Here is a 15,814-nt window from a genome sequence, read left to right on the forward strand (position 1 = left end):
TGTCAGGACTTTCATACTTTTTTTAGTCAACAAAAGCATATTCAGTGTGACAATGAGTTCTGTCTTGATCAGAAACTATATGTATATCTTAAAAACTCAGTGGAACTCCATGTGGAAAGAGTGATGGACTGTGTCCAAAAGACTTTTCATATATTTTGTGAAAAGATGTCTTATAACTTTCTGTTCACTAACCTCTGAAAGCAACTCTCTCAAAGTAAACTTTCCTTGCATTGTACTCTTCTATGTCCATGGTTGTCTTCAGTTTCAGCTCAGCCAGGTTCAGTTCCTTCAAGATCTTTTCAGTCACAAAACAATTTTGAACCACTTCACCAAGATGACCACATGAATAATCTGTCCACAATTCCTCCAAGATTTGGAGAGATTCACACTTCACTGTTATCATTAAACTTCCTACAGAGACACCTGTAATGATGACCCTCATTTCTCTCATATATTCCTTAAATTCACTGAGCTCTTCACTTGACTTTGGTGGCTTAACCTGGAGGTAATTCATAGCAATTGAGCACAGGACTTTCTTTTCGAGTGCTTGAGGATCTTCTGTTCCTGAATAAGACACACCACCTTCAGTAGGTGATGCAGCAGATGCCCTCTGGTATTGATCTTCTGGGCATCCTCCAGCCTCTGTTGCCAAGGTTGTAGTCTGCCCATTGGGTTTCAAGCTACCCACATCAACATTAATGTTCAAATCACCATCTGTTGAATTATAACAAACAGTCCAATTTGATCCCACTTTCCATTTTCTTTTTCATCTCTTAACTATTTGACCATTAAAATGTGATTTAAGCATAATGATATCAAACATACTGCTTGTTTCAGTTAATTTTGCCAGGTTAGCTGATTCCATTTGATGATCAAAATTCTCATTGATCTCAATATGATTACAATTTAGAACATGAAAATATCTGACAAGTGCAATATGATTCCCACATTTACAGTGCATCTGTGAGTCTAACAAAGAACCAAGTTTTTTTGGAAAAATCCATTTTTCAGGATTAAGCAATCAAATAGGTCTATTTAATGTAAAATCAGGTGAAAAAGTTAGGGTTAGGGTATCTTTTAGGGTTAGGGCTAAACTGAATTTTGATCAAAATGATGTTAAACTTCTTTTGCTTCATTTTTCTTTTTCAAGACAAATCTCATGCATTATAATTCTCAAACAAAGAATAATACAAACCAAAAGTAGAAAAATAATAAAAAAAAGGAAACCATGGATACCAAAATTATGTTTAAAATCCAACCAAATAAAATTTAATCATAAAACAATGAAATTTCAACTTGCACAAATGTCATGTTTTTACTACTGAAGACTGAGAGTGTTTTTTAAATGTTAGGTTTCAACCTTTGGTCATTACCGGGTAGTTAGGTTTCATATGATTCTAGGACCAGCTTTGATCAGAAAACAACAGTTCTTGAAAAACTATGTGAGCAAAGCCATTAGTAAAAGCATCATGTATTCCATTACATGTATACTAAAGTTTCCAATTCATTAAAAATGAATTATTTTGAGCTGCCAAACAATGGGCGTAAATATTATAAATTACAGTTTAAATGCCCATTTTGAGATTTAATCAGGTTTTAAAACTCTGCTTACTGATGAAGTTTAAACAGCAGTCTTGTGGTTTGTTACTCCAGTTTTAATGCTGGAAAATTGTTACATGAACAATACATTTGCTTGCTTTAGTCATTGAAATAGACATAATATCACCTCTATGACACTATGCTTTCTCAAATATTTACCTATATTTTTTACATTAGCCATCTTTCAGTTATCATTTCTGTTTAATTAGCCAAGGTTAACAAAGTCTTCAGTGCACTTGTGGAAAAGATACAGCCCAACTTCAAATCTGGTAACTGTAACACTGCAGGGTTTTCTTGGGTTTGCATGATAATTATTTTACATTAGACTTACTATGGAAAATCTTACTGGTGAAGAATATTCAATAGAGATTCAATAGCATGAGAAGTTGACACGATAAATGCAATATATGCAGCAGATATTGCATTCAAAGTCTGCCTACTTTAGTTTTCGTGCCACTTTATCCATGCAGTGTTCTCAAAATTTTGCAAACTCAGAGAGAAGTGCCGTCTTTTGCAAATTTTTAAAAAATTGTACAATAAACAATAACTGAATTCAGTTTCCACATGATATTATGAATTATCAAACTTTTTGTCTGTGTTATCTGCATCAGCCTTCAGCTTCAGCTTCAGCAGATAACTCAGACCTTGGTTTTGATATTTCATGAGATCATACTAAACCTCATCCAATAATATATCTTATTAACCAAGCGCGAGGGCCGTACTGGGAGAATATTGGCCCAAGGTCTTGACAGTATGGACCAAGCACAGCGAGGTCCATACAAAAAAGACTAAGGGCCGATATTCTTCCAGTATGGTCCCGAGCAACCTTGGTTAATAAGAGATTTATTATACAACTGAAGTTCAAAGGGACACAAGTGCGGTATCATTCGGGACCATTCTGGACAGTGCCCGGTCCAATACTTAGAGAATATTGACTGGCAATAGAGCATTTTGATTAGTTGATTTTAGTTATAGGCCCTCTGACTGCCCGAATCATGTAACAATTGCTAAATATCAGTATTCATTCTTTCTTACGTGGCTCAAATAAACCTAAAATTTCATAACAACCAATAAATGTAAAATAGCAACAAATGAGTAAAAGCAAAAATACAAGGAGCTCACCCTTTATAACTTTTTCAATCATTTTACTGAATCTCTCACATTCTTTTCTCCAAGAGTAAACCTCCCTGTAATTCTCTCGCAGCTTCATGGCATTGGCTCTTCTCTTTTCTGCACTTTCTTCCGATGTGTCTCTAATCCTCTGTGCCCATTCATCTGCATCCTCATCTGATTCAATAATAACAGTGTTTCCACCTTCTACTTCTTTCAAAGCCTCAGCCACTCCAGATTCACCAGATACAAGAACAGGAACTCCAGCAGATATGGCCTCCAAGGCAACCAGCCCAAAGCCTTCAGTACGGGAAGGTAGGGCGACCAAATCTGACTGGTAGAACATCATCTTGAGTTCCTCTGGATCACTGCAATAACCACGGATGGTTAGTTGGTTGCGGTTGATGTCAGTGTTTTCAAGAAACCACTTCTCAACTTTTTGATGTTCACCAGGAGATGAACCAACAAATGTCAGCTCAAAGTCCTTTCTGAGGGAACCTATGGCATTTGCAACAATATCATAGCCCTTCAAGGAGAGATCCTCAAAGCTAGCTCGGCCAAACAAGAACACATTAAATTTCTTTACTAAGCTACGCATAGCCGACTGTGATTCACAACAAAACCTTTCAAAGATTCCAGGGGTGATAATCTCCACTACGAGATTTGGCAGACTTCTGGTGTACTTCTGTTGTAGACGTGAGCCAACTGCAACGACTGCATCTGCTGCTTTGCAACAATCGATTTCCATCTTGTGCTTCTTCTCATTCTCTTCAATTGTATCTGTTGTAGCTGTTTTTGTTTTCTTGTACTTTCCTAGGTCTTCACAGCAAACATGAACAAATTGAATCCATTTACACTTTGTATTCTGTACGAGGCAAAATGCAGGACCACCCAGCTTTCTTCCATGGCCTATCACCAGATGTGGATTTGGAAGCTCAGAGGGTGGAGACATCAAGCACGAGAGGGGGTCGACTGAACCAGGTACATTTCGAGCTATGATTAAATTTACACCATGTTCTTTGGCATCTTCTCTATCCTGATCATTACTTTTTGAGACATAGCAGTGGATTTTCATGCTGCCAATCCTCGCTTTTGCCAAGTTAATGGCAAACTCACGATTGAAAGTTGATAATCCACCCTTCAAAGATCTCCACTCATCACAAAGAAACATGACATCAATCTGCCTTTGCTTTTTCTGCTCCTGCAGGCTACTTGCACTGGTTGAAGCTTCTGAAGATGCCATGGTTATTATTACTGTGCTTTTCTTCGCCAACAGAGAACTCTCAATACCCTGAATAACATATTTTGTAGGAATTCCAGAGGACCATACACATCTGGCTGTATCTTGCTCATTTGATGTACTTGTTACTCACAAAGATCTACATGCAATACAAGGTAAGTAGACAGTATTAAAGATGCCTAAAAAACACGAAAGTTAATTGTGACGTATATGTGCACAATCCTTCGCAGTAAAGCACTATTTAAGCAATAGTGAAAATCAGACCTGAAAAAAATTCAGGCCTGTACGGGATTCGAATCACTGACCTCTGCGATACTAGTGCAAAGCTCTACCAATTGAGCTAACAAGCCAACTGGGAGCAGGCCATCAAATTAATTCGACATAAACCCGTAAGATGATAAATCAAACAACAAACATATGAAATACATATATATGAACTGCGGTTATGAAACGTATATGTGCACGATCCTTCGCAGTAAAGCACTATTTAAGCAATAGTGAAAATCAGAGGTCAGTGGTTCACTAGTATCACTAGTATCGCAGAGGTCAGTGGTTCGAATCCTGTACAGGCCTGAATTTTTTTCAGGTCTGATTTTCACTATTGCTTAAATAGTGCTTTACTGCGAAGGATCGTGCACATATACGTTTCATAACCGCAGTTCATATATATGTATTTCATATGTTTGTTGTTTGATTTATCATCTTACGGGTTTATGTCGAATTAATTTGATGGCCTGCTCCCAGTTGGCTTGTTAGCTCAATTGGTAGAGCGCTGCACTAGTATCGCAGAGGTCAGTGGTTCGAATCCCGTACAGGCCTGAATTTTTTTTCAGGTCTGATTTTCACTATTGCTTAAATAGTGCTTTACTGCGAAGGATCGTGCACATATACGTTTCATAACCACAGTTCATATATATGTATTTCATATGTTTGTTGTTTAAAGTTAATTGTGCCAACAGATCTAAGTGACTATCTGTTCAGTGGGTTCAAGAGAACATCAAGTAGTTCTGAAAGCCTGATAGTATATGCCAGCTTGCCTTAAACCACTCTAATGTTTGCACAAGGATGAGTAAAATTGAAATCCTTATTTTAAAATTTTATATTGTATTTAGTGGGGGCTTCGCCACTTTTGTGTGCCACTTTCTTTTCAGCACTACTTTGTTGTTACCTATGATCTATTATTGAACAGACGCACGGCAATATGGACGATATTTGTTAAATTGACAATAGCCCTCGACCATTGAGCATATGAGGATTTCTACAGTTACTATCAAAAAAATTTGATAGGAAAGAAAATTACATGATCGCCACGTGTAATCATTGTACACGTAAATCAGACCCCAGTTGTTCAGATAATGGTCTGACGCCATCTACAAAATAAGTCACTATGAAGTGCATAAGTGTGAGCAAAACATACTGTGCTATCCACCCGATGATAAATTGCCTGGTCTCATACAAAACAAGCCTCTGTCTGTTGAGGTGTTTAGATAAGCGCCTGACCGGAGCTTATCGGAGGAAATACGGTGTATATGAATCGAAGAATAAAAGTTAACTTACTGCAGATACGGCAGGGATTTGCTTGCCGACCTCTTGGTTAGTATTTTTTGCCGGAATTATGTCAGATCTGCAGTAAAATGAGAAAGAAATGAGAAAGGAATCTTGAAATGCCTTAATTGAAGCTGTACTTTGCCGATCCCGGATCCGCGATATTTCAAGACCGTACTGCTATAAATCGGAAGTGCAAACTTAATCTGATAGAGTCTCTTCCTCCGCCCAGAAATTTGAAAAGTCAGAAAATTGTTTAGTTCAGATTTTCTTAATCATCGAAAATGTTTCCTGGTATAACTGGAATGTTTCCCAGAAAATAAATTCCTATTCATTTGGTGTTCATAAAGCTTTTGGCTTGTCTACCCTACGAGCTTGGACTAAGTCTAAAATTAGTTGAGTCGTTAGCCAAAAAGTTAAACTGCATATCAAACAACATAAATGACACTTACCTCAATCTTCCTTTCCGTCTTAAACATCCCTTCAAATCTATATATTCGAACTATAACACTTTTTAATGTCCTATTACAATAACCTACACTATCCCAATCGGCAATCTCAGAAACTAGTTCTATATTCCGTCACAGTGATATGTGTACCCCCGTGATATGTGTATCCCCGCACACATGTCACTAGTGATATGTGTACCCCTGGTAGGGATACACAAAACACTGAAGCTTTGCACCCGGGCCTCTTAGAGCTTCAAAGAAAACATGGTGGCTACGAGGAACAAATTTTGTGGTTTTATATTTTAAAGTTTCCGATCCAAAATATAAACGGAAGAAGATCACAATGCAACTGAATAACAAGGTAAGAGGTGTTTTTATATTTCCAAAACCTTTAAAATAGTTACATGGATTTCAGTCGTTACGCCAGCATTTAATTTAAGTACCAACGATTAGTTCGCTCGAGCCACTGCTCGAAACTAGCGTTTGTCCTGTCGTTTGCGACAACTTAAAAGTGTGTTTGCGCAATAAGTTGTTTTGGTGGATTAAAGGTCTAGAACTTTACCGCGTTTGGAAACTATTTCGTGTTCACGTTCCGTAGTTCACATCAATCACTCACTATACATCAAAACCATTTGAATTCATTTTTAAACGGGGCTTCTATGTTGTTGATATTGTTTTTTTTTGTTTGTTTTTGTTTTGAAATCTGTACGGCCCTGGACAACCAAGTCCTTATCATGGTAACCGAAGTCTTGGTTTTCCAGTGTTTGCCAGTATGGACAGCCTGGATATTTTTCTGCACTGTTTTTGTTGTGTCTAATAAGTGCTGATAAAAACAACAGGCCAACTAATTTGAACTACATGCGAAAGATCAGGTAATTTTATTGATAAGTCAACATGGCTGCATAGATTATGAAAATGATTGTTAACTGATAATATTAATCTACTAGTAAAGTGATATCCACTGTATGGTAAGCGATATCTACTTGCAATGTTTCAGTGTTCCTCAAATGTATATGTACTATCCAAAATAAATATTTCAGAGCAAACTTTTGTTCTACTTTATAAATGTCACATATTCTTGTAAAATAGCAGTAAAACTACAAAAAAACTTAACATTGTTTCAAAGCCTAATAATGCTGATTAATTTGTGAACAAGCCACCTGTAAATCAATGGGCAAACTCTAAAACTGGGTTTGTTACAGAAGTGAAACCTATCAGACAATGCAAAAAAATATCAACAAACTCCAAGAAGGGAAGTACCCTCTGGAAAAAGGCATTTATGGATAGGCTTGTTAACAATGACTAACAAATGGTGTTTTTTTTTCTTTTTCAAATTGTGATACTTTTTAATGATTTATTCCATGGTATTGATTTCATCTGTAAAACTCTTGTATTTTATGTAGTTGACAATTAGCACAATGGCTTCATTGAATTACCATTGCCAAAATCATTTACTTTTCCTTTTTCTTGTGCTAGTATTTTAGCCCGAGTTGACAGTGAAGTGTTTTGGCCTGACATTTTGTTGAGTGGTGAGACTTTTTCAGTTTTAAGAGGTAGGGGGTTTAATAGTTTTCAGGGGGGTCATGCCAGAACAGTTGGTTTGAAAGTGGAGCCAACCAAATAAAAATGGTCAGTTTGGAGAGGAAGGGGTTTAACCCAAATAACTACTCTTAAGTGTCACACAATTATGGTAACAAGGGGTGGGGGCAGGGAAAAATTTTGATGAAAAGGGGAAGTCATCACATATTTTAGTGACTATCTACCACCCCACCACATAAAAATTGACAGTCCCTAATCTTTTCAATAACCATTTGCCTTAAAAAATAGATGTCTGTATCTAAGCAATTTGGCAGTTATTGCACTTCCATTGAAACCTTTTATACTTGAAAACTTTGTCAGGAATTTTTTGGCAAGCTTGATGGAACCACTTCTTGCAATTGGTGCATTCTGCCATCTGGTCTTTGGTTGGATTGTATGGGAGGCGGCAGTCACAGTACACTGGCATGGCAACAGTCTCTTCATAACCAACGCTTGATTTTTCCTCAAAGGGGAATATGCCAATGTATCCATTTTTAAGGGAATCTAAGAGATGTGCCCTTATTGCCCGCCTGTTGAACTTAAGTGATGTGGGGTCCATATTATGGCAGAGTGCTGTGGCAAATGCAATCACAAAAACTCCACAGTCTGTCCCATTTGTTTGCTGGTCAACAGGAGGGACACAAATTTCAATGACATTGCTGTCTTGGTTGAAAAGAAGGGCACCAATCTGCTCTCTGGTGAATGGCGCAATTCCACTATAAAGACTGTCATAGAGTTTCACTTGGTTGTTGTGGCTGCATCCAATATTACTGACACAAACCCAGTGATTACCACCAGTGTGTAGCACTTGAATGAAGCTGTTCCGCATCACTGGAAACTGTTCTGCCTTCCCAATTGTTGGAGACAGCAGCCCCTCGATATAAGGAAATTGGCGATGCAACAGTTCTTGGGCCATTTGTATTTGATGGTCTGTAAGCATTGCATTTTTGCCAATTATGTCTACATCTTCTTGATTCAGTTTAAATGTAGGCCTTTGCATTTTAGCAATAGATGCTTCGTCCATCCTAGCCTGTTTCAAAAACTTAACTTCGTCTTCAGCTTCTTCAACTCCTTGCATTTTTCTTTTCGGGGCCTTTTTCTTTTTCAAGAACTTTCCTTTACTTCTGTGTTGTATTTTTTGCAGGAATGCATCTGCCTCTTGCTTTCCACCACTTTCTAGGAGATCCTCAGCCTGGTTGTGTGTAATTTGTAATTGCTGACAACATAGGGTAATTAGAGCCTCTGGTAAAAGTACCTCCATTAAGTACTTTTGAATGACCTTCGGGAAGTGCTTTGCTATTAGAGTTACCATGTGATATGTTTGATTTTCCTCAAAGTTCCCAAATGGCACATTGAACTTGAGATCTACCCTTTCAATCATCTCTTTATCCCTGTCTGATAATATTCTTCCATGGAAAATTTCATGTTGCCAGCTTTCCTTGGTGCCACTGAGTACTTCTGAAAGGTGACCTTTGATTACTTTGTCAAAGCAGGAAGCAATGTCCTTCTTTGAAATGTTCTGTATTTTTTTGTTTGGTTCAAAGGGCTGGTATTTTGCCGGCTGCAGAGCCCCTGGCAGATTTGGTGGTTTTGGCTGCCTGGAAGGTGCTTGCTGATTAAGTGATGTTTGCTGTTTGGAAGGTGCTTGCTGATTAAATGATGTTTGTTGTTTGGAAGGTGCTGGCTGATTAAGTGATGTTTGCTGTTTGGAAGGTGCTGGCTGATCGAGTGATGTTTGCTGTTTGGAAGGTGCTAGCTGATTAAGTGATGTTTGCTGTTTGGAAGGTGCTGGCTGATTAAGTGATGTTGGCTGGCTGGAAGGTGCTAGCTGATTAGGTGATTTTTGCAGGTTTAAAGGTGCTGGCTGATGAGGTGATGTTTGCTGTTTGGAAGGTGCTAGCTGATTAAGTGATTTTTGCTGGTTTAAAGGTACTGGCTGATGAGGTGATGTTTGCTGTTTGGAAGGTGCTAGCTGATTAGGTGATTTTTGCTGGTTTAAAGGTGCTGGCTGATGAGGTGATGTTTGCTGTTTGGAAGGTGCTAGCTGATTAGGTGATGTTGGCTGGCTGGAAGGTGCTAGCTGATTAGGTGATGTTGGCTGGCTGGAAGGTGCTAGCTGATTAGGTGATGTTAGCTGGCTGGAAGGTGTAGGTTGATTTGGTTGTGTTGGCTGGCTGGAAGGTGCTGGCTGGTGATGTTCTTTTGGCTGCTTGGAAGGTGCTTGAAGTTTGGGGCACTTTGACCGCGGCATTGGTGTTGGCTGATTGGGTGGTACTTTTGGTTGGGGAACCTTTGTCCGTGGCATTGGTGTTGGCTGATTGGGTGGTACTTTTGGTTGGGGAACCTTTGTCCGTGGCATTGGTGTTGGCCGGTGGTGTGGTGCTGGCTGTTGGTGTGGTGTAGGCTGCTTGGATGGTGCTTGTTGGGATGACATTAACTGCTGTATTGTGGCCGTTTTGGTTGGCGATAGCTGCTGGGATTGTTTTGGCTGCTGCAATGGTGTTGCAGGCTGCATAGATGGTACTGGCTGCTGCGATGGCACCTGTTGTTGATGTTGGGGTGCTGTCGCTGAATGCTGAGAAGAACAGAGAGGATGCTGCAATGGTGGTTGTGCTGTCTGCTGAGCTGTGGATTGAACCCTGTACGCTTTGAGGTCTTTCATGTTCACTATCCTTCTTCGTTTCTCCACTTTTTCCACGTAACCTGCAGGTTTCCTTTTGTAAGTCAACCTCTTCTATGGTGTATGGGCCAGTCCACTGGTCTTCCATTTTGTGCCCCTTTTTTGTCTTTTGGAGCATATTGCGGCGTAGAACAGCATCACCCTTCTTCAATGTGCAGTCGAAGCCTCCTTTTCTTTTTAAGAACTGCTTCTTTTGCTTTTCTTGTGCAGCTTCTATGTTTCCCTGCACTCTTGGGAAAAGTGCATCTCTTGTGGCTGTCATTTGTTGCACATGCTCCTGGAGGACATCCTCTGAGTTTAATTCCCTTGCCAGTTTTTCAATTTCGCTGGGGTCGTTATCGACGTGCATTACATACTTTTGGACTTCAAGAGGCAAACGTGGATGCCTACCATACATTAAATAGAATGGGCTGAACTTGGTGGTGTTTGATCTGTTGGTGTTAATTGCAAAAAGAGCACCATCCGTGTACTCGTCCCAATCCCGATCGTGGTCATCCGCAATCTTCCTAAGGGTACTAAACAAAAGTGACAAGTGCAGTAAATGGCTTGAACCCAGGGGTAACATGTGAAAGTGGAGGCTGATCGTCCGGGTGAGTGTGGTCCTGAGAAGGACTGTTGTCGTTGGTAGTGACTGACGTTTCGACAACCTGTGCGGAAGTCATCATCAGAGTCAAGTGAGTGATTGTTGTCGGTAGAATGTTCTTATTCCAGTTCGTGGAAAATGATTGGCACCAACCATTTTACACGAACTGGAATAAGAACATTAGGTAGGTAGTAATTAGATGATGTATTACCTGCTCTTGTAATTCAGATAATATGTAATATTTAACATCTTTGCATTCGCTTCAGTCCGTAGTTTTAACACTGGAATCCCAAGCACATTACCGAATGGAAATAAACTTTGAAAGCACTAGCTTAGCTGAATGATATTTTAGGTAGCATGTCATGCCCTCTTTCATGTCACTGATAGGAGTTAAGAGTTATTTTTAGACAGAAAATGATTGCAACGCTCACTTCTTTATTGACTGGTTTGATCTCTCATCTAGGCCATTAGACTCCGGATGATATGCTGACGCGATCCTCTGGTGGACACCAAATGTTGTCATGAAGCGCTCGCACACCTGCAACAGAGACAATGCAGCAACGTCATGCAAGCCGCTACACAGATGTCTGTCAAAGGTTTCCGTTGTATAAAACGCTGACCTACCTGGTTAACGAATTCTCTACCCTGGTCTGAAATGATGTGAGCAGGGGCTCCATGGCGACAATATGCTTTGTAAAGGCCCTTTGCTACGCTTACGGCACTCTTGTCTGGCAGAAGAATTGCCTCGACATACTTGCTAAAGTAATCCGTCATTGTCAGAAGATAGCGGTTTCCTTGGGCAGAAACCTTGCCGGCATCTATTAAATCAATACCGACTAGGTACCAAACTTTAGAAACCACCTTCACGGGATGCAGCACGTCGTAACTTTTGCTTTCACTGGTATTACGTTGACACCGGTCACAATTTCGAATCTGTTTGTGTAAGAGAAGGCCACACTTAGAGAAGCATTGAGAGAACATAGAGAAGCCTCAGATTCTTTTATTACAACATCTATTGGAAGTAAAGAAAAGTCATTGTTTTATAAATATTTTACCATTATTGTTGTTAAATGCCTTTTATTATATGGCTGTGTCTCACAAGTACTGGGAACTACCGAATTCACAAATTTGACTGATTATTTCACATGGCTGATCTCGCTGAAAGAATCATGCTCTTTACTTGAGCCCGCTTTTTGCAAAACCGCGACTTTTCAGGCCTCTTTTTTTTAAATAGAAATGTAAAACCTTGGAATTTTATCTGCAATCTAGCTTCTTATGACAAGTTGTCTCGTTTTAAGTTCGTTTAAAATTTTTTTATGAGTCACTTATTTAACCATACTTAGTAGAACTATGATTTAACTTTGCTGGTCACCACTTATTATATTGACATGCCCTGCAAATGCTACCTCTGAGGTGCCATCGTTCTTAATTTTATTGATCTAATTAGTTATTGAGTTGATCTATCGCGATACATTAAATTTTATAGTTCCTTTTAGATGTTTGATTACATTTCAGGGTTGCACTTTGCATGGGTTACTTCTCCCGTTCGTCGATCTTATTACTTTTATTTAAATTTTATAGTTCCTTTTAGATTTATAATTACATTTCAGGGTTGCACTTTGCATGGGTTACTTCTCCCGTTCGCCGATCTTATTATTTTTATTTATTCTTATCAACTTTACATTGCAAATATCTACATAGTAAGACCAATAAAGTTGACAGACTGATTTGAGTAAGTGCCAACTCTAAAAAATCCAAAATAGTAATTGCCACTGAAACGCTAGTGTTAAGATGCATGAATTGTGACAGACCGTGATGGTATCAAATGTTACGCAACACCAATGCCTCTACGTCTATACATTTTATTAAACTTACCAATTCAACAGTATCCTTGTAGTAAGAGGGCCAGTAGTAGCGCTCCTTAATTTTTTGTATGGTGTTGTCCCGCCCAGCGTGGCCCGCAAAAGGTGAAGAGTGACACTTATCGAAAACTCTTGCCTTTTCCTCCTCTTGAATGACCATGCGGTTAAAGGTTAATCCATCGTTACCACGGTCGACGTAGAAAAGCGAGCCTGATTGAACATCAAACGTGAACTGTTTCGAAAGTCTCCGTAACACTCCTTTTTCACGCTTGCTTGCGCCCTCTGGATACTCTTTATCTCTCAAATAATGAACCAGATTTGAATATTTTGTGGCATCCATCTTAATAATTCTCGTAAGATGCGAATTTCCCGCGAAAGAAAGGTCATAAATATAAGTATACAAGGTCCAACTTCCTAATTTGGGCATTGTTTAATAGAGGAATTTCCGGTGGGTAGAAGCGTTGCGTGAGAACAGTTAAATCAACGTAGCATCTACGCCTAATGGAATAATTTGTTGTATTTAAGAAAGGGTTCCTGGTTCTATAAATATGCGCCCATGGGTGCGGAATTGAAATATTGATTAGAAATTGTTTTTGGTGAAGTGTCTAGCCAAACAAAAGCGCTTACAGGCCAGGGATACCAATTTTACTGCGATCAACGTTCACTGATATGTGTATCCCAACATATCACAAACGTTTGCTTCCCACTGTGCCTATGAGTGCGATTTTGAAATATTTTATTGATTAGAAATTGCACTGGGCTAGAGAGGCCAGGATACACATATCACTATAATCACCGTGCAGTGATATATATCAATAAACATCAGGGGATACACGTATCACAGAAAAGCGATCGCAGTGATGTTAGATCACACTTCTATTAATTTTGACTCAATAATACACTTACAAGCCATACTTAGCTAGTATTTTGCTGGACAGATAAAAGCGCTTGCTTTAGTAAGGGGATACACATACTGACTACGATTGCCGTGATATGTGTATCCAAAGTGTATCCACAAGATATAATGGGGATACACATATCACTGAACGGCGATCGCAGTGATATGTCTATCCCCCGGCTTATACTATTTTGCGAAACGAAACGAAACGAAATTGTACTATTTTGCGAAACGAAACGAAACGAGACGAAATTTTGCGAAATGGCGTATTTTCGCCTTTATTTAGCAAATATGTCCTCCGCGTCCGAAACAAAATGTTTTCACTAATAAAATGATCAAAATTTCTAAGAGCTTGGTCACCTCTCATTTTATTGACCATAGTAGAATTCGTTTCGCAAAGTGGTAATTTTTGACAGAATTACTATTTTGCGAAATGGCGTTTGTTCACCTTTATTCGCCAAATATGTCCTCTTCGTCCGAAACAAAATGTTTCCACCAGTAAAATGATCAATGTTTCTAAGAGCCTGGTCACCTCTCATTTTATTGACCATAACAGAACTCGTTTCGCAAAGTAGTAATTTTGACAGAATTACAGTATTTTGCGAAATAGCGTTTTTTTCGCCTTTATTTAGCAAATATGTCCTCTTCGTCCGAAACAAAATGTTTCCACTAATAAAATGATCAATATTTCTAAGAGCCTGGTCACCTCTCATTCTATTGACCATAACAGAACTCGTTTCGCAAAGTCGTAATTTTGACAGAATTACTATTTTGCGAAATGGCGTTTTTTCGCTTTTATTTAGCAAATATGTCCTCGTCCGAAACAAAATGTGTCCACTATTAAAATGACCAATATTTCTAAGAGCCTGGTCACCTCTCATTTCATTGACCATAACAGAACTCGTTTCGCAAAGTAGTAATTTTGACAGAATTACTATTTTGTGAAATGGCGTTTTTCCGCTTTTATTTAGCAAATATGTCCTCCTCGTCCGAAACAAAATGTGTCCACTAATTTAATGACCAATATTTCTAAGAGCCTGGTCACCTCTCATTTTATTAACTAAAATAGAACTCGTTTCGCAAAGTAGTAATTTTGACAGAATTACTATTTTGCGAAATGGCGTTTTTTCGCTTTTATTTAGCAAATATGTCCTTCTCGTCCGAAACAAAATGTGTCCACTGATAAAATGATCAATATTTCTAAGAGCCTGGTCACCTCTCATTTTATTGACCATAATAGAACTCGTTTCGCAAAGTAGTAATTTTGACAGAGTTACTATTTTGCGAAATGGCGTTTTTTTCACCTTTATTTAGCAAATATGTCCTCTTTCCCCGAAACAAAATGAAAGACAACTACTTGTTTTTGTTCTCGATTGCTCTTTATTGGCTCGGAGTTTACTGTTTATTGTTGTTATAATTCTGTTTTCTATACTATTTTGCGAAACGAAACGAAACGAAATTTTGCAAGATTGCCTTTTTTCGCCTTTATTTAGCAAATATGCCCTCTTCGTCCGACACAAAATGTTTCCACTAATAAAATGATCAATGTTTCTAAGAACCTGGTCATCTCTCGTCACCTTGTAACGTATTTTCCTAGCAGAATTATAACAACAATAAAGAGTAAACTCCGAGCCAATAAAGAGCAATCGAGAACAAAAACAAGTAGTTGTCTTTCATTTTGTGTCGGGGAAAGAGGCCATATTTGCTAAATAAAGGTGAAAAAAACGCCATTTCGCAAAATAGTAATTATATCAAAATTACTACTTTGCGAAACAAGTTTCTATTATGGTCAATAAATTGAGAGGTGACCAGGCTCTTAGAAAGATGATCGTTTTATTAGTGGACATATTTTGTTTCGGACGAAGAGGACATATTTGCTGAATAAAGGTGAAAAAACGCCATTTCGCAAAATAGTAATTCTGTCAAAATTACTACTTTGCGAAACGAGTTCTATTTTGGTCAATAAAATGATAGGTGACCAGGCTCTTAGAAAGATTGATCATTTTATTAGTGGAAACATTTTGTTTCGGACGAGGAGGACATATTTGCAAAATAAAAGCGAAAAACGCCATTTCGCAAAATAGTAATTCTGTCAAAATTACTACTTTGCGAAACGAGTTCTGTTATGGTCAATAAAATGAGAGGTGACCAGGCTCATAGAAATATTGATCACTTTATTGGTGGAAACATTTTGTTTCGGACGAAGAGGACATATTTACTGAATAAAGGCGAAAAAACGCCATTTCGCAAAATAGTAATTCTGTCAAAAT

At 38.5% G+C, this 15,814-nt stretch overlaps 1 protein-coding gene, 1 long non-coding RNA gene and 1 pseudogene across 8 annotated transcripts in view; 1 reads left to right on the plus strand and 2 right to left on the minus strand.

Annotated features, from left to right (window-relative positions):
* LOC111329073 (sacsin-like) overlaps positions 1-6,086 on the minus strand; it is a 29,429-nt gene extending 23,343 nt beyond the window's left edge. For 2 of the 3 annotated variants that reach the window (XM_088763496.1, XM_022933676.2), the window contains exons 1-4: positions 5,947-6,086; positions 5,507-5,573; positions 2,722-4,088; positions 193-714 (exon numbers count right to left, since the gene is read on the minus strand). In XM_088763496.1, the coding sequence (XP_088619622.1) occupies positions 193-714; positions 2,722-3,952 (1,753 nt within the window). In that variant the 5' untranslated portion in view covers positions 3,953-4,088; positions 5,507-5,573; positions 5,947-6,086. The remainder of the gene's footprint in view (positions 1-192; positions 715-2,721; positions 4,089-5,506; positions 5,574-5,946) is intronic. The other variant, XM_088763495.1, reaches the window with a different exon arrangement.
* A 64-nt stretch (positions 6,087-6,150) lies between these two features.
* Positions 6,151-12,516, plus strand: LOC148729273 (uncharacterized). Of its 4 annotated transcripts, none has more exons than XR_016002581.1 (5): positions 6,151-6,304; positions 6,670-6,815; positions 7,420-7,496; positions 7,843-10,875; positions 11,248-12,516. It is a non-coding gene; the product is annotated as an uncharacterized LOC148729273 (long non-coding RNA). The 4 variants fall into 4 exon arrangements; XR_016002580.1 differs by having other exon boundaries at positions 7,420-7,472; XR_016002579.1 differs by lacking the exon at positions 7,420-7,496.
* LOC148729274 (uncharacterized) lies at positions 6,807-11,336 on the minus strand (annotated as a pseudogene). The gene is made up of 2 exons (XR_016002576.1): positions 11,216-11,336; positions 6,807-10,716 (listed from the first exon to the last, which is right to left on the minus strand). The product of XR_016002576.1 is annotated as an uncharacterized LOC148729274 (transcript).
* Positions 12,517-15,814: the final 3,298 nt, after the last annotated feature.

Source organism: Stylophora pistillata, chromosome 6, assembly GCF_964205215.1.
Source record: "Stylophora pistillata chromosome 6, jaStyPist1.2, whole genome shotgun sequence".
Taxonomy (NCBI): Eukaryota; Metazoa; Cnidaria; class Anthozoa; order Scleractinia; family Pocilloporidae; genus Stylophora; species Stylophora pistillata.